Here is a 26,271-nt window from a genome sequence, read left to right on the forward strand (position 1 = left end):
TATAAAGTCATGAACACAAATGACACTCATAATAAAAAAAAATAGGCCACTAAAAATGCTGATTGTTTCTTGTAGGACAGAGCTTAATTCATGTTACTTGTTCTGCTTCTGTATTCTCAAAGAACGGACTAATGCTTTCATGGCTATTAGCTGGAATGGGGTTTTGGGCTGTGCCTGTGTACAGTCATATGAGTGCCGTGGCAGCTCGGAGACATTTTGACTTTGGATGCACAGCTTTAGGCTTGAGAAGATCAGTGGGTGTTTCTGTGGCCCTCTTCAATGACAGGATACTACATCTACCACCTACTTCATTTAATAAACATGGGGCCTTTGGCTTCTCACTAGAACTTTCTCATTTGAAGCCCAAAAAAATCTTATGGTGTAGCTAATCAGATATAAAGAAAATGTAAAATCTGAAAAATATTTGATTTATCATATTGGAAAACATAAAGTGATAACAATACACTCTCCAGTGTTTTCTTTTGACAACAATTATTTTTACCAATAATGTCTGGGAATTCATAAACCTGATGTGATACAAGAACAGTTAAAAGACTGCAAACAATATATAAAGAGCAAAATAATAACATTCATTAGAAGCTCATGGGATAGTTTTCCCTTTGGCTTCATTATTCATAAACACTTCTTGATAACAGGTATTTTTTATGCCTACTGACTTTTGCTATTGTGCCTGTTGTTCATATATAAAACTTGCTCTTACTACATGCCATTTTGCAGGCAGTTAGTAAAAGCCAATTTAAAAACAAACTATTTATCTAGAAAATGACAGTGTGCAATATCATCTATGTTTTACAGTATAATAAAATAAAAGTAAAAATAATCTTATTAAATATATGAAATTTTTCTGTGTGAGCAGCATTTTCAAAAGCTTTGTTTCATCAGCTTTGTTTTTTCAAGAATTAGTTTTAGAGTGACACTGCATCTAGATATGAATAAGTACGAAATACCATGAAAGTATGAATACCACGAAAAATGCCTGCCATTTAATCCTTAAGTAAACAACATAAAATGGCACCAGGAAGGAGAAAAAAAAAAGAAGATGAGTGTTACACTTTATTCCTGGAAGATTTCCAAGCACGGTGCTTCTGGCTCACTAATGTAAACAGAATCATAGCTATATTTAGTTTTATTTTACTGCATTATGTTTAAATTCCTTTGCTGACCTGTAAGAGTGAAGAGTGACATTTCTATCTGTTCATGGGCACAACTGTACACACCCCCACCACACTGTTCAGCTACCCTGGTTGCCAAGTAAAAGACAAGGTGTATAGAGCTTATACATACTTATTTTAATATTGATAACTTTACACTCATCCTATTTTCTTATACTGTCATTTGCTCCATTCAGAATCATAATTAAGTTTTAAGTACTTGTAAATGCTCTAAAAATTAACATTTCTTAACAAGTTGGATACAGAACAGTAATTGAAATCAATTTTATCTTAAATCTAGCATTTAACATGCAACACGTTTTAGCAGAACAATGAAAGTTGTCATTTATTACTACATTATGTTTTACCAGTTTAAGCATTGCTACCATATATAACAGTTAAGCATGCCCAAGTATTACTGAATGTAGAGAAAAGCTTTTTCTAAGAAGATTTAGAAATAATTAATACCATCAATAATAGAAAAATACATTCTCTTTTTTATAATATGCAGTGAATTGATTAGTCAGACAAAGTGAGACATACTGTAATATGTATTTTTCTTCTAAATTAGTAAGTTGGTTGGTTGCAGATTTTTACCTTGAAAGCTACAGAAAGTTGTAAAATGTACTCAGGATATAAAGAATGGTCAGAGGTAAACTAGCATACTCCTGGGTAAATGCACAATATGGCAAAACAAAAGCAAATCCATTTTATTATGTTTTTAAAACGTTTAAACACCTTACACAGTTTAAACAAACAACTTACCTTTCAGCAAACTTAATATACCTGCCTTTGTTCAAATAAATAGGAATTTGTCATTAAATTCTCAACAGGACCTCAGTATCACACAGATGGTCTATGAAACTTGTTCCTGCATGCAGTTCTAACCCTGTCAGGAAACCCTTCTGCACGTGTGGAAGGAAAATGATGAAACCATAGTTCAAGGATTTCACAGTCACAGTTCTTCCTGATGATAACCTGCAGGTCAGATGTAGACTGCCAAGTCAATTCAGCTGACCCATTTTGCTCTCTTTTGCTCTTTTATTTGGACTAACAGCCTATATGCTTGGAAGTGCTTGGAACTACAACTTCTGCCATGTAATTCAGCATTATCCATCCCTTGGTCAGGCCTACTTGTTCAAATGGGCATTTTGGTCATGAGATAAATAATTCACAATTATGTGACAGAAAAGGGCTCAGTATATTCTTGTGGACAAACCAGTTTATATTCAGGAAATTAAAACTTAATTACGCTTAATTTGTTGCCAATTTTACACAAGTTTCTGATCACTGATTCAGGAACTAAAAAGAAAGAGGACACAAAAATCAATCAAGGTAATTAAATAGTTTTACTTCATTCTCATCAGGCTCAGGTTTAACTTCAAACACCTGTCTTCTCCTCCTTTTTCTCAACTTCTTGTGTCCATCTTTGTTGTACCAATGAGGTGAGAGGCAGCACAGGAAGTTGGGGTATGTGCTTTCTTTTTGCCTTTCCCCACCTCCCCTAACAATCTATTTAGCATTTTACTCATCTTTCTCCTCCTTTTTGCTTCTTCAGGTTTCCACATCACCCTGTTTCTGAATGTTTCTCCTCCAGTGTGGGTCATCCATGGGCTACAGTTCCTCAAAGATGTCCCCTAGTGCAGAATAGTACTTCCACAGGCTGCCAACCCCTCTGAGGTGTTCTCACTCAAGCAGCTGTGCCCCACAGGCCACAGCCCCTTTAGAAGTACAAGCCCTTTGGCAGGGAGTGCCTCTTTCCAAGAGCACCTCCAACAATCCCTCCAGCAGCACTACCCAGGAGCACCTCTGCCCCAAAGCAGTTGTCACTCTCAAATATTTCTGAGCACCACACATTCCTCTGACTAGAGGGAATGTAGGCATGTGAGAGATTGCTTATACCAGCTTCACAGGATGCTGTTTGTGAATGGCTCATGGTGGCTTAAGGCCTCCTCCCACACAGGTCACAACCTCAGCCACCTGCTAGTTAAACTTCTAGCTTCTCACATGTCAAAGCTTATCTGTCTTACCCAAGAGGCTACATCAACTGAAAATTTCAGCATTGCTCCTGAAGTATTTTCCATTCATTGTGTGAAAGAACTCTTGCTCAGCTTCCTATGGGAATACCATCTTTCCCTATGTATTTTTTCACTCAAATTTTTAAAAGAGAGTAAACTATAGAAAAAAAATCCTTCCTGTTTCTCTAACCTTGCCTAGCAACCACATCTGGAGAATACCTACAACAGCTGTGCAGGCAAAGGACACTTTCAGTCAGATTTAAGAACTTCTTATAACTTTCAGTAACAGTAATAGTAATAAATTGGGAAATTTGCATACATGCACTAGTAATCTACACTTTTTTTTGTGTAACTACACCTTTTAGCACCTGTCAACGCAGAATGCCAGATCATCTGGTTTCATTATAATATTCCCTTATGAAAGTTATTTTCCTGTGAGCAAGATATCTCTGACATGATAGCAAATGTAGGGGCACTTTACTAGTAGTTTACTCTTGAATTAGTTCATATACCAGAAATACTTTTTCAGACTAAAAGCTGACATTTTACTGAGATCAGCCCTCACAGCCAGAATCATCCATGGCTGCAGTTGTATCAAATTATTCTATTGCCAGCAAGAAACACTCAATGACATTTAAAATTGGCATTTTGCTCAGTTTTTCAGAAGTTTTACTAATACTCTGTTAATGGTTACTGTGAGACAAGAAATGCTAAAGATACAAAATCACCATTTTTTTAATCCCCCTCTCCCCCACCTCAGTTTTAAAAAGAACTGCCTTAAGAATAGATGCAATGCAAGCTATAGATAACAACAAAGTAAGGTAGTTCCTTATTTCCTCACACTGCTTAAAATGATATTTAAATAGTTCATGGAAAAATGTAGCATAGTTTCTAATGTCTATAAAAAATTAGGGAAAAAGGTCTGTTACTTTAAAAGGTGACACAACTGACAGCTCAGCTGAAATGACTCCAAGATTATTTCAGTTGGAAGAGACCAACAGCAATCATCCAACTGCCTTTCCAATTCAGGACTGACCAAGTTAAAACATGTTATTAAGGACATTTTTCAAATACCTCTTCAACACTGACAGGCTCAGGGCATCAATCACCTCTCCAGGATGTCTGTTTTAAAGCAGAACATAATGTGTTGTGGTAGCACATATAAAAAAGTAATACTAACAGACTTAGTTCTGCTCTCTAATTACATTTAGCAGACAACGTGTTGCTGTGCATTTTATTTTTGTTACAAATTAGATCAACTTGATTGTTAAAGCCACAATCTTCTTTTACTCTTATTTTTGTCTTGTCTTCTTCATCCTAGTGTACTAACTTTCTTAATAATCCTCTTTAAAATATCAATTGACCTAATAAACTAGTTCATGTATTGTGTAACAAGTAAAAAAAGATAAATATTAAAACCCCATCAATATTTGGATTGTAGAAAAGTAATTACTTTTTCAGGAAGGAACTTTGTACTGCTGCAGCCTGAGTTATAAAAAATATAAACTCTTGTTTCTTAGGTGATGTCATAGCAGGAAGACAAGCATAAGAAAGCCTGAAAAAATCCCAATCTTTTTACATGTGGTTGTTCTTAGCATATATCAACATACCTGACCCTAACATTTTGGAAGGCTCAATATTTATTTAGTCTCTTATTACAGACACTCTTTACCTATTGCATTAATTACAAGGAAATGTGATCATCTGAGAAAAGAAATTATGTCATAGATGATATATCCAGATAAAAAAAGTTTTTGAGAAAGTGGCATCACAAAAGCCATTAAAACTGAATCAGAAGCTAAAGCCCCTATCTGTGGGTTGCTCAAACCAGAAAGAATGTGAAATAAGGCAAGCAATAGCTTTTTCTCCCTTGAGCCTTCCTTTTAGCTTTTACCTATAGTGTTGTCAACCTAGACTTCTCAAACTGTGTCAGAGAGGCATTCCATTTTCTATAGTAATTATCCTCCATTTTTCAGTAAATGTTTCATACCACCGTGAAACAAAATTGAAATCAGCCCAGTGGAAAAGTGAACAGGGAAGAAGGTCAACCTGGAATAGAGGGCAATAAATAAAATGATCGACTTTGCAGACGAGATTACTATGTTCAGTGTGAGAGTGGATGTCATTTCTAAAGTATTTAAAAGGCTAGCAAGCAGGTAGTCATTGGAAGTATGATCACATGCTTTATAAGAAGAGGAAAAAAAATCTCAAAAAGATAGAGTTTATTAAATACCACTAACTCATTAACCAATATATGCATATATATATATAAATATATTTAGTAAAGCTCTTAAGATATATTTTAAAATATATTAAAATCCCATGGCATTTAAATAGCTTCATGATTTTTCTGAGACAAATAAAGTGACTTTTTCTGTCTCATTTTGCTCCTATTTGTTAAAATCTATTTCTTACAGTTAATAAAAGTATAAATGTCTGAAATGAGGCATAGCATTGTGCTCCCTTGGAGACTTCCTGTTCAATAGCACTCCATGTCTGTATATATACAGCTAATAGAATCATGGGGTTTTATTGCTATGAATTTTTCAAAGGCAGTAAAAAGTAACACTTCAGTCAAATGTCATTCATATGCAAATGGATAAGAACTCAAATGCTGAAAGCTCTTTTCTAACTCCAAAGTTTATAGACCTGTTTTACAGTTAATTTTGGATAAGTTTTAATGCAGGTGTATGTAAGATACTTTTGATGAGTAACAGTATCTTGATATATATCCAAAGGAGATGCAGTCATGTGCATCTTTCTATAAACACAGGAGTCAGAAGGCTTAACAATCAGTCCTAACCAGCTTCTTTAAACTGTGGAAATATTCTTGAGGTGACACAGTTCTTTCCATTTATTTGTTCTGTCAAACTAGGACACTAGAACTTTTACGCTTCACTTTAGTAAAGTTGTGCAGTGAGTGTCTCATTAAGCTTACTGGGTGTGTATGCAATACATCTAGTGAGCTGCCCAGAAGTCAGTCCCTTTGGGACTGCATTTGCTCCTTTACAGGCAGTGAATCTGTAAGCAATGCTCCTGGTGTCACCAGACTGCATTCAAGACTCATAGATCAGCTAAGTGTACTCAGCTGCCCAGCAGAATGCTAACAGACTTAGCCATGCTGTGACATTCTTGTATTTCAGCTGCAGTGTCCAGACATGCACAAAATGTCTCCCCTCAAGTTCATCTGGGTCAGAAGCAGACCAGAAAGTCTCCCACCCACACTTCAGTACTGAAATTGATGGTCTCTGCCACAGCAATTTTCTCTCCGAGCTCTTCAAGACAGAATCCTTAGCGGCCTGAACAAAAGCTCTTGAAAAATCAACTGGGAATATTGAGAAAGACTAATACAATTAAGCACATTCCTAAACCCCTTGAGCTCACTCAGCAGTAAGGGAGCAACAGATTGGCAACTACTGAGAAAGGCTGGACATACTCAAGTCTGTGGGCAAGACAGGAAAAACAGACAACAGCTGTTAGAAAGCCAGTCTGCCAGCAGGAGAAGTCCCTGATCTCTGGAAAAAGGTTGAGACTATACTCACATTTAAAGAAATACATTAAGGCTTATGCAGAATTAAAAATCATACAATTAATGAAATTGGTACCAGTGTCTTCCACCAAAAGTAGACATGTTTACCTTGGTAAACAAAGTGAAACCCCCTGGCTGATGCCCCACTCTTAGCACTGAATCGCAGAAGAATTTGATTAGATGTAGCCAAAGGCAATGTCTCTCCTACAAGTGGAAACAGAAAATAAATACACAAACCAGAAACAACAGTTATAGCTCTTCAATACATAATTAAATATGCTGTTAAAACACTCAGTTTCATGTTTTCCTCTATAGCTAAAGAAAACATAAATAACATTGCACAAAATTAAATTTGCCATTGCCAGAATAAAAAGACTTCATGATTCAACAAGAGAAACCTTCTGGAATTTACTGCAGCAGCTGGAACTAGAGCTCCAATAAACTACATGACAAGAATCCTACTGCTGCTTGGGGCCAAAATTATTAGAAGACTTTTTAGTTAACTCTTCTCTGTGACTGTTTTGCCTTGCAAAATGCATTAATCAAAGAAAAGTAGTTGAAATGCCACAGGAAACTCCATGGAATGTTTACAATTTCAAGACTAAAACAGAGAGAGCAAACTCATGACTTGCTTTATGTAGTGGATTCAATAAATATGTGGTCACACATGAACCATATTACATTATTAACTTTTGTATGGCATTGCAAATTTTATTTCTGATTTGAGGATTAATAAAAATATTTAATGTACTTTATCTCCTTTCCTGGCATATTTGTCAGGAGTCATGATAAAAGTTCAATAATGAAACACTATAGACAAAATTGCACTAGTTCTACAACAATTCCACTACATATGACTACTGTTTTTATTCTCCCTGTACTGTATGAACCCATATTTTATGAAATTCTTCAGAAATGAATGATGATTTAAAACATCATCTATAACTAAGTATCTAAGTCTTTCACTTTGGTTAATTTTATATTATTGCAACTAGAGATTCCATGTAGGAGAATCCTATCCTGAATCAATGAAAATCAGATATGCCACAAGTAATAAATAAAAACCAGAAGTTTAAATACTATAAATCAAATAGATGTGTTACATTCTTTCCTATTAAGTATTTATCCAATTATTCAAAGTAAAAACCAAGAAGCCACAAATAGCCCTGTGCTCCAAAAACAGTAAACTCTCCAAAATACTAGAAATGCTTAACAAAACACATTAATAGCTGCAGAAATATAAAAAATACACTTACATATCACTGAATATGAACACATTCATTATATATGCACACATTGGAAATTTGATCATGTTGCAATCCATATAAGCTTAATTATGATTTCACAGGGTCAACCTTTTGCTATCGTTACCTGAATGCAACAGCTGGCCTGCTTTTAGTCTAAGTGCATGTTTGCATACAGATAATTGCATTTTGTAAATACAAGTAATTTGTGTAAATTAGCCATTCAGAATATGTAGATGTGTATTTCAAAATGTTTAGGGACATTTATACCATCCAATCTGCCCTCTTACATAGCGATCTGAGAACTTCATTCAACTTTTTCTACACCTACCCCAGGATCAGTTCTTGCCTAAGCATATGTTCCGAAATAATGTCTTGATTCAAAGATTTAGAAGGGTATTCCACTTCCCTTAGCCTCCTGTTCAAATAATTTTATTTCCAAAGTAAATTCATACCATTCTCCTGATTATTTTTTCCCATATGGAGCTGTGTAAGAAATGTATACTTCTTTATTAATTACCTGAGTGGGATCCAGACAGAGAACTAAGAAGTCTAGCCTGAGAGTTTTCTCCATCAAATAATTCTGCCACATCATTCAAAGCCGTCTGAAAATAGGCAAATTGTCCAAACACAACTAAATTAAAAAAAAATTAAAGAGAAAAGATAGAGAGGAAAAAAAAATAAAAAGAGAGGAGATAAAAGAAGAACTTAGTATTCAAAATTGAATTTAAGGACATATTTCTGTTTGTCTTATTTATTAATGAATTCCTGTATAAACTTTTCCAACTTATATAATTGTCTAATGTGATAAAACAGCTGCATTATATTTACATGGAAGAATATTTTTTTTGGTTTTGTTATTTCCATAATTTAATTAAAAGCAAATTTATTAAATTATGCTTTCACCAAAACTCCAGTCAAACAAGTCTTATTGTTTAGGTACCTATGAGAATAAGAAAACGGAATATCTAAACAGAAAGGTTTGTACCAAAACTACATTGCCAAATATAGCAACTATTAAGGATCCTCTATTATCACATAGGATTAGTTGCTTACCTGGCTTTAATCTAAGGGATTTTTTTTAAACCTACTGATTTGTCAAATTTTTAAATTTGCATTAGTACTTAATTTCTCAGAATGCTATAAAAACTGATCAAATATTAAAAAATACCAGTGTGTTACCAGCTTTGAAATACTGCTACACTTAATTTGCACTTCATCTGTACATAATTTAAAGTATATTAATAAATTATTTAATATTACATCTCACTAAATATCGAATAGTTCCCCAAATTCAAATATCATCTAGCAATAGAAATATGAAATAAAAACAAGTCAATAAAAATATTATTTTGTCATTCTAGACATCTATATTTTGTTTACATCTGAGTCCTTACAGGTTTCATTGTACACAAAATGTACCAAATGCACTAAGTTGTTGTGAATTAAGCCTCTTGGTAAATAAGTAGTAAAATGAATCTTACTGCTATTTGTCTGGACTTAGGAAAAACCTGCTTTGCAGGAAACTACACCTAACATACAATTGTTTGAGTTTTAGAGATTCTTTTCAAGTATTTAGACACACTGGAATAATCAGTTTTGTGATTTTTCACAAGCATTTCTGGTACTTTCATGCAGAATTGCTTCCACTTGTACATGTTAAACAAATGTAATTCCACTCATCTCACCCTTTTTATAACATGAAAGACAAAATTTAGAAAGTAAGAGGAATGTAAGAACTTTTTTGCTGACACCTGATTTTACTTTGCAGGAAGCATGAATGAATGATTATCCTATGATGATGAATAATGTAAACAATGAAGGTACTCAGGATATACTTAGATAGAAAACATAGATGTCTTATCTGAAGTCAGTTGGTTACTCTAGGGAGAAGTAAAAGGTTAAAATCCTAGAATCATTTTCCATATCAGGAATATATTTAGTTTTATAAGTAATTTGCAATACCACGTAAACCTAATGTCATTACTGCAAATAAAGGACATTTAAACATGGACAATGATAATGATTGACAATGTAGGACAATGATAATGATTGATAAATCAATAGAAGAAATTCTTACCAAATTCTTTAGGGACAGTTATTGAATAATGGCAAGTCTGTCCAGCAGTGTAATTATGAGGATAATTTGGTGATAAAACCACTCCCTCTGATCCAGTATACTGCCCTCCACATGGTGCTGGAAACAAATACAGAGAAACATGTTATATTAATTAAAGCTGTCTATATTAGTTACATCTGAAAAAAAAAAAATCTAAAGATCACAAAATGACACTTTGCTGGTTTTGCTTTTGTTTGGTTTTCCTGTTCTGAAATATCTAGTGTTCTTTCTCAAGAGATAATTTTATTATAATTTCTTGAAAATTAGAATTCATGAAAGTTTTACTTGACTACAAGTATTCACATAGAATTGGAAATATAAGTTATTTAATTGAAAGATACTGTAAACACAGGCTTTAGATTGGGTTTTCATTTAAATATCTGTTTATATTTATCCATGTTAAAAACAGGTCAGGGAAATATATGGTATTGCATTAAAAATGGCACTGAGGAATACATAGATATGCTCACACTTCCCTACAGAATGACAAAAATTCTGCTTTGTGAAAGTATCGCTTGAATTGCTTTATTTTCATATCTTCCTAGATGATTACGAAAATTGCACATTAGATTATACATATAAAAAAATCTTTGGCTTCATATGTATGCAAAAAATAAAGGCAACAGAAAATTAAGAGAAACTTTTTAGAGCTACAGGAGTTAGAAGGCATATTTAAGAATAGTGGAGCTCAAATCCCCAACACAAGTCAACATTTACATGAGCAGTAGTTCTGTCTGTATCACGAGAAAAACAATGAACAGTGCATGCATGGCACGTTCCTCCATGTGCAGGCTGTAAATGTGGCATATTAAGGGACAGATGGAGGGGCTATTTTCAAGTTCCAATATCTCCTTGTGCTGTATATTGAGTGAATAGATTTCTATACACTGAAAACAAAGTACTGCTGTTACTCTTCTTGCATTTCGGAAAATCCTGGCTTCCTATCAATATAAGTCTTGTATTAAATTAGTTACATGCAATTCAGTGTTTTTTTATTGTGAGAAATGATTTCATAAAAAACAATAGTTTTCACCAGATTGTTGGAAGAAGTTATCTTACCCAAGAAAACAATAATGAAATTATTTTATAAATAAATAAACAGATAAATAAGGTTATTTAAAAATAGCACCGTCACAATAATTTGCTTTTAAGCAATGAAGATATCATTCCACTATTAAACACAAAGTAAATCAATGTTACCCTGCTGAGGGCACCTTGCATATAGCAGAGTACATACAACCTAACAGCTTCCTGGAAACTGACTCAGAGGAGGACCTGTGTCCCAGGTGACAACAAGGTCATCGGTGAGGGGCTGTGAAAGGACCCTTTAACCAACCTCTGGCCCTGCAGACCTGGCTCATGTGGTGTGGAGCTCTGCCTGGTGAGTGAGCTTGTGCTTTGGATATGCTTGACTCTTAGCCCTTGCTGAGCAGAACTGTTCTTTCTCCTCCCTAACGGGTCTTTAAAATCATGCTTGAAATATCTGCACAAGTCTGACTTCCTTATACAAAAAGGCAGCAATTAATACTACAAATCCACATCTTCTCTTAGCTGCTTATGTGAATTATTCAAAAATCCAATGTAATGATAGAAGGTGAGAAGCTTGATCTATCAGTAGGCAGAATAGGATTATGTGGCTGAGGTGAAACTCAAATATCACAAGGAATTAGTTCATGGCATGAATTTAAATCTTCATTATTTTCTTCTCTTCTTGCTTTGAGGATATTAGAATTATGCTAAAAAGTCTGATTACCCCATGAAATTCTCAAGTCATGAACATTTTATTGCAATGAAAGTGTATCACACTTCATTTAAAACAAACTCTAAAGTTATGGAGTTATAGAAACATTTCCTTCTAAATTGTGTTTTTCTGCAATTAAAATCTAAAATTTTGAAGGAGATTATTTTGAATTCTTTTGAATTAAATTATGAAGATTATTTTTCAACATAAATAAATTAATACTTTATGGACTTTATTAACTATATGTAACTACTTTTTGATTTGTTAAAACTGTTCCACATATATATATACACAACACAAACACTGAAACAAGGAATAGGAGATAAATTAGCCAGCCACAGCTCTGAGATGTCACTCTTATTTTCTGCCTCAGTAACTATAATTCTTATTCTAAGGTGACAATTAATGCAGCATTGAGATGGTTGTAGATATTATTTATTCTAAATAATACTGGGTGTGCAAAGAATCTTACATATAACCTTTCAATCATTATATGAACATGTGTTGATTCTAGAGTTTAAGACATTTTTAAATACTTAATATATTATTGACTAAGGTATACTCCAAAGCTCATCTTAATTCTTATTTTTTTATCTCTTTTTTTTTTCACAAGATGTATGTGTAGAAATAGTGGAAATAGCCTTAGGGACTGAGAAATTGAATTAACTGGGCAGACAAGGGAAGTGGTAAGAAAACAGTACATACCATTACAAGATGGTAATGCTCTGTTCCAAGCCGGCTTTCCATCTGCACCAATTACACACGTTATAGTTGAAGGTTCAATAATCCTATATCCAGAATCACACTGGTAAGTAATAGTTGAACCAAGCTTAAAGTCTGTTCCAATTCTTGTACCATTCATGATGTTTCCAGGATCAAAACAAGCTTCCCGTGGCTTTTCTGTTAAAATGAATCACAGAAAATCTATATATACTTTTAATTAAAAAAAAAAGGCAAAACAAACTATTCTCAGTGTTTTTTTTTCAGGCAGTTTAATTTATTCAACAGCTTATTAATATATTATTCTTGTTGAATCATGTATCATGGATGTTTGCTTAAGATTGATTATCTGGAAGAGGAAATTATAATGAAGCTGAACTACTCCAATAAAGTTTCATATTTAGTATTTAGAAGAAGAATGACCAGTTCTAGAATTCACCACTTCTCTATGTATATTTGTGACAAAAGGAAGACTAGGGAAAATGTGAGTCCTTTCCAGAAAGAAATGGGAGACCTGGTTACCCAGGACATGGAAAAGGCTGAGGTAGTAAACAACAAGGGAATGCAGTGATAGGACAAGGAAGAGTGGCTTCAAACTGAAAGAGGGTGGGTTTAGATAAAATATAAGGAAGTAATCCTTTACCATGAGGGTGGTGAGGCACGGAACAGGTTGCTCAGAGAAGTTTGGGATGTCACCTCCCTGGAAGTGTTCAAGGTCAGGCTGGATGGGGCTTTGAGCAACCCAGTCTAGAGGAAGGTGTCTCTACCATGGCAGGGGGGTTGGAATTAGATGATCTTTAAGACCCTTCCAACTCAAAACTGTTCTATAATTTTATACAATTTATATAAAGTACTAAATAATAGTAATAATAACACATCCGAAAAATATTAAATTATTAGGCAAAAATATACTGAAAAATATACTGTCCGTTGAGTACAATAACTTTTTAAAATACAGTATTCTGTTCTTGTATCTTTTATTTTTATCTCATTATAATTTCATCTAACTCTCAGTTGCATAGAGGAACTCATATCACACTATGCTGAGAACAAAACATAGACACAGTGAAAATGTGCATGCATATTTTCAATCGCCATCTTTATCTCCTACTGCTCAACATCTCATTTTCTTTCCTTGCAGACTTCCTGGAACAAATTGTTTTCCATTTTTGATATTTTGTTTAGATGGGGACAAATAGTCTAATATTTCATCTATGGCAATATGAAAATTAATTTGGGAAGAAGAACCTTGCACACATGGAGAATAATGCATTATGCTGGATGACAGATGAAGACTAAATATAAATATTATTTTATAGTTCTTTTTCACTCCTTTTTCTTTTATAGGTATATTTTTTCTGTATTTCTTAGATCTTTTTGTTCTTCATTCTTAACATGTATATTAATGTGGTTTCCTTCAATTGCCAAGAATAAGAAGCTGAGTCAGCACTTCTGCTGCTGAAAAACAGCTTGATAAAACTCAGCAAAGATTATAATTAAGCCACTGACAACATCTGTGACTGGAAAAGAAAAAGAAACCAGCGTCTTCAGTGATTGTCTGGCTTTAAAAAACAGTCAGCATATCCCAGTCCCTATCTAGTAAGAGGCATCTTCTGCAAAAAAAAAATGTAAATACTATCCAGTAGTATTAATTAAAAAATGCATTTGTAGATTGAAAACAATGTGGAAAGGAAAATGTATTGGTATGTATTGACAAGAAGGAGGAAGTAGTCAGGGTAAGACAGTTCTTGGGTAAGTTCTTGGGTAAGAATTTCGCTATTGTCAAACTTTTTTCCAAATGTTACTTTTGATGTGCATCTTCTACCTATTTTATTTATTTTTTTTTTTTCTGGAAAATGAAAATGTGCATAAGTTATGTGAAAGACATTTCATGAAACAGGTTTTCTGTGTTCCTTCACACATTAATAGAAATGTGTTTTAAAACATACATTGATGCATAAAGGTATTTGGCAGTTCAGTTATGAGTACATAAAGAAGGAAACAGATTTGAGTCTCAATAATTGCTAAGTAACAAAAATTTTTTTCCCTTATATTTAGACTACAATGAGAACAGTACCTTTATAGTCAATGGCAAATCCTGACATTCCAACAGAAGCATCACTGCGAAAAGCCAGAAACAGACTGTTACCACTGCTCTCTATTCTTTCAGGAGCCTGTGAGCCTTGAAAACTGCCAATTAGAGGACTGTTGGAATCTTCTCCTTCATAAATATGTAGAAAATCATAACTGGGTTCCATATTGAAACTGAAAATAAAGGGAAAAATAATTAGGTCTTCGGGTTTTTTTTTTAATGAGTTAAACATTACTGTGACTGCAGTTGCCAATTTTCTTCTCCAGAAATAAATGTCTTTTTAAACATGATTCACAGTAAAAAAATTCACTGTGGAGTTCTTTTTGTCATTGATATGAACACCTTAAGCTTTCCAAAAGCCATTATGAATATCCTCCCACCTACCTTTAACGCCTTTCTCAAGACCTTGGAATCATGATTCAGAAAGGCTGACTCTGACCAGAGGACCAAAGGAATGATCCAAAAAAGTAGCTTGAATTAAAAGTCCTGCTTTTATTTGGCCAACCTGGATGACACTAGATCCACCCATTACAAACATGTTTATCATTTTACAAATGAGATGCTTTCATGGATAGACCATTACCTTGGAACTTGTCTTTGTTCTTACCCAGATAATATCAGACATGATAAACTAATGTGAATTAATATTAATTCTCACTAAAGCATCTATGTTATGCTATATTTTATTACATTTATATGTTTTACAAAGAAATTATGAAGATAATATGAATGGAATGTCTTTCAGAGGAAAGTGAGGTGACTTCAGGAGAGATCCCTGCTCTCTCGAAGGTGCCCAATGTTACTGCAATTTACAAGAAGGGTGCAAGAGAAAAACCAAGGAGCTCCAGGCCTGTCTAACTTCAGCTGCTGAAAAGTGTGAGTGTTACTGGCCTGCAACCATTTAGAAAATTTATTGGAAGTATAGCATAAACAGAAAACTCCATTATATTTCTCATAATATACTCCCTGCAATAATAGTCACAAACAAATCTGAATGCTAAGTAAATGTAAGTTTCTTTCATCTTATTTCAAATGGAGCATTTGAGTCGAGTTTTTAGGCAATCCAAAGAAATATGCTGCTTACTACACCTATCATGTGACATCTTCAAGAGTGTAATTAGTCGAGAACTATTCTCATAAAATAATGCTATTTGATAAAATACCAGAAAAACAGAATTACTATATTTTTTATTATGTAATTTCAAGTACCTTAGGATTCCATTCTTTAATTTTGTGTCTATCAATAGCTTTTATAAAATAAACTGCAGCCTGTAATTAAAGAAACTGAAATTTATTTTATTTTGGTGTTGTTTGGTTGTCGTTGTTATTTTGGTATTATGTTGCCTTTTTCTTTTTTTTCACAGAAAGGGTACAAATATTATACAGCAAAATTCTCAACATACCACTATCTCATCCTAAAAGAATCACAACTCATCAGCATTCCACTGAAGTCAACAGCAACGTTATCATTCTCAGCTTTAAAATCACACTTAAAACACAGTATCAAAAAATGAAAAAATTTGCATTTGCATCCACAGATACAGCAAGCAAGATGATTATATAGGACTGATTCAATTAGAAATGACAAGCAGAATGCATGAATATGACTATATGCATGAACTTCAACATGTAAAAATCAATGCAACACATATAGGTTGATTATGGAACACAGAGGAAATAATTAAAATTATGAAACAATATTATCTCAGTGTCTTTCATCTCTTGACTATGTAGAACAATATTTTTTCTGATCTATGCATTTTAAGCAAAGTATATTTAGGCTGTACTTCTAAAAAACCTGAAAGAACTGACTTACATATAGAATTTCCACTACTCTTTCAGTCTCAACTATTAATTACAATAGCATAAATCAAGCACCTCTACAAATTAATATGGTCTTTAAACGATTTTTATTTGATATGCCACAGAAAGTTTTGTTTTTCAGGAGCATATTGGATAGCAAATGTACCATATGGCTGTATATCTTTCTTTTACATTATTTGGAATCAATGATATAGCACATATTAGATATAGGCTCCAGGACATAGACAGGGAATTTAATTAGAAGCTTTAATGAATTATAAATATTGCCATTTTTAGATTTGACATTTGAAACCCTTTAAAACAAAGGCATTCATAGAGAAATGGTACCTTTTGAATATCAAGGCAATGACAAAGTCAGGGTTTACTTTTATTCTCCAGTCACATTCTTTCCCAGGAGGATAAGGCTGTGGATAGTTAGGCGATAAAATAACTCCTGCTGGGCCTGTCAGGTTTCCGCCACATGCAGCTGTCGTGATGTAAAAAGAAATAGGAATATAGTCACACATTAAATTCACAAGCACATATTAGCTTTTAAGTAGAAGAAAATTACTTCTACATTTACCAAAATTAGTATTTTTTTTTTTAATACAGATCTTTCCCACTTCTTGTTAGCAAAAAATGTTCAATTTTCCTCCAAAAAAGTAATCTCTGTTCATATGCAAAAGCCGTAAAGGAAGAAATTTTTCTAAAGGAATAAAAATAAGAAGTTAAATAGGAAGTCCTGTATATTTTTGGTATTAATCCTGTATCTATCATGCTTAAAATTTCTTATGTACTGAAGATACTTTAGAAACTGGGAAAGCTCAATAGTAGGACTCAGGTTGCAGTTTCTATTGACCAAAGATGTTGCAGAAATCAATTTGATTCACTTACTAAAAGATATTTCCCAAATCAAAAATCAAATACATTCATTTTGTTACCATGAATCGAACTTTTAAACAGATAAAGAATCCTACTCTCATAGATGATATCACATCTACAAAATCTAACAAAGGTACATCTAACAAAAAAGTAAAGTAGTCAAGACAGGCTGCATCTACTTTACCAAGTCAAGTAAACTAAGAGAAACACACTTATAGTGCAAAACAGTTGGTACTAAGGATTTGGAATTTATATTAAACATTTTAAAGAGATTTCTTCTCAGGCCATTCCATTTATAAGTCAGCATACAAAAGTAAGGACTTAATGAAAATTTTAAAATGAGATATAATGGCTTTACAAAGCTCTTAAGGTTTCTACTATTGTCATGTCTACACCAATGATTACTTTAATCTGCTTTCTGCTTCAAAGTCACCTTGAGTATATGGAAGAATAACAGTAATTATGTATATAGTTTTTTTCTCCCTTTCTGTCTTATTTCCTTCTTTCTTTTAGGTTTGTTTTATTGGGGTTTTATACTAGATTTTAAAGAAACATGGAGTGATTACAATTGCTATTTAAAATAAAAATATTAATCTTCTCAATTTAGATACCATATACATTATTTTAATTTTTTCTTTCGATATTTACTTTGTGAATGATCCCAATATATTTAGTAAGCATTTTCATACTGCTTTGTACACTGCACACAAGGTATCCAGACAATAGTATGCTGATTATGTGCTTCTCCAATTCTGTTAAATAACATAGAATCAGAGAAACTATCCTTGAATCCTTCACAGTAGTTTTTCTTCAGAGAAACAGAGGGACTGCAGTTGTTTATGGATATGTTATTAAGGATATGCTATTTTGGATAGTGTCAGTCCAAAATGCCTGGTAGAAAGGAATAACATTATGTTTATTCCAGTGATATTCTATCTGGAATTAAGCATTGCTAAAGTAAGTCTTCATTTAATTATAAATCAGTAGGCAACAAAATAACAAGGATTTAAAAAATTACTATGCCTAGCAGAAAAAATTTGCAGATGTTGATTACTCCTAGAAAACCCACATTAATGACCTGAAAAATACAATTCAGCAAAACTTCTAAGCCTGTAATTATTGTCTACTGGCAAGAACCTCAGGGAAACCTTTACACAATCTAGTGCTATGGATCCACCCTCTCCTGGTGCCATGGAAATATATCTAATTTCTTTCAATAGCATTGTCACTTGGATCCCTTCCTCTGCATCTACTTTTTCCAATAAGTATCCATCTTCCAAGGTATTGCACAGGCTGTGTACTTAGTCTGTAAGATAACTCAGAAATATATATATAAATATTATATATAAAAATATTTTGGGAATAAATAATGGATCCCTAGTTTATGTAACCAAACAATTATAAAGAAGAACATTTTAATGAAACCATTTCAACATAATTATTTTTATCCAAATCACCACTTCTGTTTACTTATTTCTATTAGATTTTGTAATTTTTAAACTTTTATGGAGTTTAAGAATAAAGTAAGAAAATCATACCTAAAAAATACTGTTAATCAGGAGAACAAGATTCACGTTGTCTGTAAGTACAAAATAACTGAGCTCTGCAGAGATCATCACTCCAGCATGAGCACCATAAGCCCAGTAATTGAACAAGAAATCTGATCTGTATTAGTCCTAAACAGAGACTAACATCTCATCTTAATACCTATGCATGTAGGGGGATCAGGTTGCCAAAAGAACCGGTTATTCAGTTGCACACACGTAATTTTAGCCTGCCCTTGCAGCTGATAGCCTGGGTCACACTGGAAGGTGGTGGTGTCTCCAGGTTCCCTGCTGTCTCCATATCTAGTGCCATTCTGTGGTGTCCCAGGATCATTACAAGTTGATGCAATGGAAGCTGCAAGGGAATGATGAAAGAAAAGATGTAAGGTATAGATATTTACCCTGCATAATCAAATGCACAACAGGTTCACATTAGCATTCCAACCAGAGGCAGTATTATTTACTCTTCAGGTAATGCAGGAAGGCATTTTGTTTCTTTACTTTTACAAAAATCTGCCCACTGAGATACATCATGATTATGTTGACTTCCTGCTAGTATCTTTAGTATAAAATATGGACTGATTTTGTCCACTTAGCACATCAAAAGAACTAATAACTCCTTTTCTCTCTTTAATATTCTGGTTATCAAAATAATTTTGATACCTTTTGCACAATAGGGTAAGTATAATGTTGTTATTTAAAATGTTGTTCTATAGTCCTACTATCTTGCAGCATGCAAATCCTCCTTACCCTTCTGGATAAATCAAACAGCAGTTTATGCAGCTCTGAAGTTTTCATTTCAGGGACAAGAAACAACTTTCTTAGAAATAATTTAAACTGAATCTTAGCAAAAATACCTCACTTATGATCAGTCTTCAGTAGCTGGATATGGATTTTGCTTTCTAAAAGACTATATTATTTAAAAAGCAATGTTAAACTAAGCAGAGCAATCAGTACGACAATGCAAATAATCACTCAGAAAGTGGATACACAGATCCACATCTAATACAGATTTCTGGAAGATGTCAGGTCTCTTCTGGCTTTGAGTTCTCTTCTACTGGCTTCAGGTATTGACATCCTGAGTTACAATAAACTTTGCAGTCTTCCATAGGAAAGAAGGTCCATCTCTTGAGACTAATGTCCCTACTGAATTGAACTGTTTCCTGTCACTCCTTACCTGAACATCTTTTTTCAAAGAACTGACTACAACTGTGAACAAAAACCAAAATAAGAAGTCATAAATCCAGTTATGTCACAGTTGCCATGAATGGTACTGTGTTTACCACCAGTATGCAATCTTCCTGTCCATAATAATTCATTTGCTGAATTAACAGCTGCATCTACTCCTTCTGTCCACACGAAAAGAGTACACCCCAATAAGAAACAGCAAGAGCAGCTAAGCATTTGCCAACTTGAAACAACTACCAGGATGTACAACTGGAAAAAATTGTAGATTTTTTTTCTCCCTGTGTTGTAAATTTTAGGAAGAGAGAAAGGTCAAAAAAAAAAAGAGTAAAAGAAGAAACAACCAACAGGTCTTAAAGTGGATTTTTGCATGTTCTAGTGTATTGGTGGTCACAGATAAATCACAGAAATTGTAAAACATCTTTATGGGAGAATTCATGGATTATTGTAATTAACATTTAGAAACATAGAAACTTTGTTTAACATTTTATTATTCATAGTTTTTTGTTCTTGATTCCATTTCAAAACAATAGAGCTCATACTTTGGATCATTCCTATATGCAAATGAAGTAAAAGACATGGTAGGTTTTTAACTGTGGTAGACTTTATTCCACTAGGAATTAAAGTAATAGCTGTCACTGGTAATGAGTACTGTGCAAGGATTCCCCAGGCACTGCTCTGACAACTTACATGACACCCCATAGGAGTGCAGTTTACTAAAAGTATGTTTGGCCACAAGGGAATGAAAGCATGGTCACAACCTCAGAGAAGTTTTTCCTGATGTGACAGACAACAGTAGCTCTGAACAATGGATTGCTCTAGTGCACATCTGTTAAAGACTTGCAATTCTTCCAAATAAATAAGCACAAGCCAATCTCTGCTCTTAATTGCTGTCATTTTTAACATATCTCTGAATAGATTAATTTTCTTCTTAAAAGGCTATGCTATATAATATCTCAGCAAACACTTTCCCCATTTTAACTGTGTCAAGTAGCCATCAATTAGAAAGGACAGATGCCTTCTAATAATAATTTCACTGTTAATCCCCATTTCTCATATACAAAGTTCTAAATTTTAAAAATTATCACAGATATTTATTAAACACCAAAATATTCTTTCCACTTTTGGTCTTGCAGCCTCAGAAGTTATTTCACATATTTGAAACCAACAACCTTTTTATTGTGCCAAATACACTTGATCCTAATTAAATAGAGCACCAAACATTTAAGCACTGATATGCCATCTAATAAAGTGAACATTTAGACAGACTGTCAACTTTTTAACTTGACTCCTTTCCAAGTTGTTTTACTTCTCAAGAATCCCAAGAGATTCTGTAACTGCATGAAAATTACAAGTCTGATATTTCTTCATTTGGTATCTGGCAAATATCTGAAGGGTATACAGGTCATATGCATTTATAAGTAATCCAGAAATTAAAATCACCAGCTTTTTGTCACTACACTTCTTTTATAATATCTAACAAGTAAAACATACACACTATAAAGCAAGGAAAGCAATAACTATTTTTTAAGCTCAAGGACACAAAATGAAACTAAATTTCATAGTTAGACTTCTAAAAAATAACTGAGAAAAACTAGGTTCTTAAAATGGGATAGCCAGGAGACAAGATGTGAATGTCACTAAGCTGGAAAATAAATAATTGCTGCTTCTCAGCTCTTGCATATGTGCTTTAAGCCTTAAGCCTACATGATACTCAGTGGGTTATAGAGTAATTCTCTGTACAGATTTCCATCTCTTAATGTCTTATCTGCTCAGAGCAGAACAAGCTTCTGTGTCCATTAATGATGGAACTCAGAGGTAGGCTCCAGAAGAACAGACAGCTGAGAAAACCACAGATTGCCAAGGAATTTTCAGACCTCCATATGTAGACAGCCACTGTGTTAAGCCTCCCTGATTCTAATTAAAGAATCTTTCACAATTAAATTCAAGATTTTATTTGGTCCTCAAATTGCATTTCAAAGTTGATTTAAAATTGAACCAAAAATCAACAGGAGACTGCTTTTGAGAATATGACACTATACTTGCAGGTCTGTAGACCTGCGAGCAAAATGTTAGATTTTTGCTTAATTTATTTTTTACATCATTTTTAGCTGGTATTCTTTTGTACCTTAAGGAAATAAAAACATCACCTTCATCCCTCTAATTTTCACTATGGTTGTGGTAACAATCATATAAGCCATTTGCTGTAGTGTTGCGCTATAAACACCATTTTATTTCTAGTCCACATGGTTATAAAAACTATATAGACTTTTCCAGGCAATTAAATTGCACACGCCTCTCTTGTTTAGTGCATTATGTTCGCATAATAATAAGCTTGAAAAGGAATTTTGCTTATCAAAGCTGAGATGTTCATGGATTTGCAGTGATTTCAGACTAACATTGTGAAACAAAGAATAGTGTCTGTTCTCCAAAAAGTAACTCACGTAACATATGTAAATGCACAGACTAAGTAATGTGCAAATTAGCATCAACAACATATTTAAATGTCATCTATTGTCCAAGAATGTAAAGAAAAAATTAACCCAAACACCAATGCAGCCTCTTTATTAAGGTCTGGAGTACAAAAGCTCATAAGTTAAGAGTTAACCACCAAACTAATCTACAAGATTAATTTTTGCTTAGTTCCACAGGAACCAAATGAAGAACTGTTACATTCTGTGAGGCTGAGGATGCCTTCCTCAGGCCATGCATGGATTAAATGATGGATAGGAGTGCAATGACAGTTTCATTACCATGTTTTCATCACCATGTTATTGTGAACATGAAACGCAACATTTATCAAACAGCAAAAGACATTGCACTGTGAAACTATTAGGTTACAGACTTGAAAAGGGTTGAATTCTTGTGTCCGTTTATTTTTGTTTTAACAAGGGTTTTCTTAATGGATTTAATTTTTATTGAACTCAATTTATTTAGTTAGTAAGGCAGATATGTGATTCTGCATTATTCATTTGTAAATCTCTTTAAAAGATATTTTTGTGCTAGCTCCCTTTCCCCAAAAATTTAATTGTGAATCAATCTGGAACAATTGCATGATGAATTCTAGCAATGAAAGTTCTGTCATGGAAATATTTATACTACTTAAGTGTGGCAAGTTAGGCCATTAAGCCAGTGATTAAAAGATATTTCAACAGTAAAGGAATAATCTTCAAGAAAACAGTACTCAGTTCTAGATAGGTGACACAGTTACTGTAAAAGTTGGTGCTACCAAAACAAATGATCAAATGGAATTGCAAAGATAGACAAAAGTAGAAAACATTGCTTAAGCAGATTTGTCATATTAAGCCCAGTGCCATTAGGAACAACCAAATAACTGATAGTTAAGTTTTTGCCAGAGGAAATAAGTTGTTAACAGATGTGTCAACATATGACAGAATAATTTCCAAATAATTGTTGTAATTACAATTAGTGTAAGTTGCTTACTTGTATTATCATAATTGGTGACTTATGTTGTTAATTTGAAGGCTTAGACATCTTTAGTCATCACTGCTTATCTCTGCATATACTTCAATGTTGTTCTTCTATTTCTGGAGTCCCATACTGTTGTTATCAGATTTCTAAAGTCCATACCTCCTCAGCATGTTCTTATGGCTACAGATCTTCACAGCACAGACTCCTTCTTCTGTATGTTGCTCTTTCTCAGTTCAGGGCTCCTCCAAGGCTCTCCCTGACTGGCTAACCCACTCTCTTTTATCCCAGTTATCTTCATTGGTCACAGCTGCAGCCCAATTAAGGACAACTGGGACCTCCCGGGGCAAAGCCTCTATACGGATACTCAAGTACATTACATTTCTTCTACTATATTTCCCCCTTTTCTTTTACTTACAGAACCAGGTTTTACATACAATACTTCAAGTACAACACACATATTTCCCCATGACTCAAAGGCCATACTCTTTCACAGCTCCTTGACCCAAAGGCTATGTTCTTTTGCAGCTCTTGGCTGTCTCATCTTCTACCAACTATCACCACAGCTCTTGGCTGTCTTATCTTCTACCAACTATCACATTGGTGTCACCAATCGTTGTTCTTCTATTTCTGGAGTCCCATACTGTTATCAGATTTCTAAAGTCCATACCTCCTTGGTGTTGTGTTCTTATGGCTGCAGATCGTCATGGCACAGACTCCTTCTTCTGCATCTCGTTCTCTCTCAGGTCAGGGCTCCTCCAAGGCTCTCCCTGTCTGGCTAACCTGCCCCCTTTTATCCCAGTTTTCTTCATTGGTCACAGCTGCAGCCCAATTAAAGACATCACAGCTGCAGCCCATAAGGACAACCAGGACCTCCCGGAGCAAAGCCTCTATACAGATACTCAAGTACATTACATTTCCTCTACTCTACTTCAAGAGCAAAATTTTAAAATATTGAGAAAATAAGCAAATAACAGAAAAATGAAAAGTGGACTAAACCAACTATACAAATGCCTTGTTGTTGTGTCTTTGCTTTTAATAATATGAGTGTCCAAAGTTCTTCTAATAAGACAGAAATATTAAAATAAATTGAGAAAAAGTGTTTTGCTGCTTAATTAACATCTTGACAGTTGTTTTATACTAACAAAAAACCAAATCACATCTTTGCTTGTATGAAAGCAGAGATAGGCACATTTTTAATTAAAGTGTATGCTTACACAATACCATAACTAAGAGAAATTTTCAACACTGCAGAACCAGAGACAGGCATAGAAAATTTACATAGATAGGTCTGACTCTAGAAAAGCCAGGTTTTGGTTTTTTTTCAATTTTAAGAAGAGTGTGAATCAAATTATATACATCAAAATCCTTTGATGTATTATATGACTTGAGGACCAAAATCTATAAAATCACATAAAGAACTATATAAATTAATCATTTAGTTGAAGAAAAAGATACAATTCTCTTCAGTTACAACAGCTGAGAATTTAGCTGAAGAAAAAAAGGATAGACTGTAAGGGTAGAACTAATATTAGCTATTTTTAAACTAAAGCTATTAGAGCCTGTAAGAATGACAATATGACCAGCAACTGCCAGTGCTGATCCTATCATCTGTCACTTTTATTGTTTTTGCTAAACACCAAGTAAAAAAATCACACAGTTAGAAATAAAAATACTCAATAAAATAAATTTCAGGTCAATAAAAGCAATAGACCCCTTAGCATGGGATCCAAGTGCTGTCCGTAGTCTAGAGTAGATGGAGATTAAACATTCAGGGCAAGATATATTTACTTCAACATAGGTGAGTAGTCTCATTTCAGATGACTTATCATATCCAAGATATCAGGACAGGACTGGAAGATAGGAGAGAGGACTTATGTATGGTTGTGTAACCTTCTGCAGTGGCAGATGGAGACTAGCCAGGCTACTTTATGGCATCTCAAAGGAATCTAGACACCTCTGAAAAGGCAGATAGGATTAATTTCATCTGCCCTTAAATATTCAAAGGTTTGAAAATTACTGCTAGTGTATCTAGATCTGTAGTTGATAAGAAGAAAAAGGCAACGTCAGATAGAAATTTATCCCATTTACCTAAGATAAGCAGGATAGAATTGTTTGGTTAGATAGCACTTTTTAATGGTCAACTTATGAAAGTAGTTTTTGCTGCCACTAACTTTATTTGTAATAAAGTCAAAAACCAAATCTGCCTTTACCTTTTTGCCAGAAAGAGTTGGTGGACATCCCTGACTTGTAATACACAACTTAAATTTATTTACCCCCCAGAGTTTTGCACACTGAACTTCACTTTTTTGTCCTTTTATGCACAACTGAATGGTAATTTAGGTTTTAATGAAAAGCATTAGACTGATTACAATTAACATAATCACTCCTGTCAGTTCATGTCCTCATGTTCTACATGCTGAGCTGACTGGGCAAGACAGAGCATTTTAACATTCAAGCATTTTGCAAGATTCAGCCAATTATATTTTTTTTCATTAAAAAATACCTCTAATTACATTTACAACTAGCAGTAGGTAATTCATAGGTGATATTTTCTAATCTACCTTACATTACCCTTTCACAGCACCCCTTTTTTAGTCAGACACAGTTATGACATTCTAGAGTACAAAGTCTAGAGAGTAATTAGCACATTCACAGCACAGTGAAACAAATTCTCCAGATGAAAATTAGCACTTTAACATTTTAAGTTGCTCATTGGCCTGATATTCTGAAATGTATATCCTTTATCTGATCCCATAAATGGCTGTTATGGATGCAGACACTCATTCCAAT

At 33.9% G+C, this 26,271-nt stretch overlaps 1 protein-coding gene across 2 annotated transcripts in view; it reads right to left on the reverse strand.

Annotated features, from left to right (window-relative positions):
• Window positions 1-26,271, reverse strand: part of CSMD1 (CUB and Sushi multiple domains 1) — a 1,073,555-nt gene that overhangs the window by 148,404 nt on the left and 898,880 nt on the right. For both annotated transcript variants that reach the window (XM_071442193.1, XM_071442195.1), the window contains exons 27-33: window positions 19,028-19,219; window positions 16,787-16,925; window positions 14,621-14,808; window positions 12,529-12,723; window positions 10,044-10,160; window positions 8,484-8,597; window positions 6,828-6,923 (exon numbers count right to left, since the gene is read on the reverse strand). In XM_071442193.1, the coding sequence (XP_071298294.1) occupies window positions 6,828-6,923; window positions 8,484-8,597; window positions 10,044-10,160; window positions 12,529-12,723; window positions 14,621-14,808; window positions 16,787-16,925; window positions 19,028-19,219 (1,041 nt within the window). The remainder of the gene's footprint in view (window positions 1-6,827; window positions 6,924-8,483; window positions 8,598-10,043; window positions 10,161-12,528; window positions 12,724-14,620; window positions 14,809-16,786; window positions 16,926-19,027; window positions 19,220-26,271) is intronic.

Source organism: Agelaius tricolor, unplaced genomic scaffold, assembly GCF_023055355.1.
Source record: "Agelaius tricolor isolate 1412-34295 unplaced genomic scaffold, bAgeTri1.0.p SCAF_1, whole genome shotgun sequence".
Lineage (NCBI taxonomy): Eukaryota > Metazoa > Chordata > Aves > Passeriformes > Icteridae > Agelaius > Agelaius tricolor.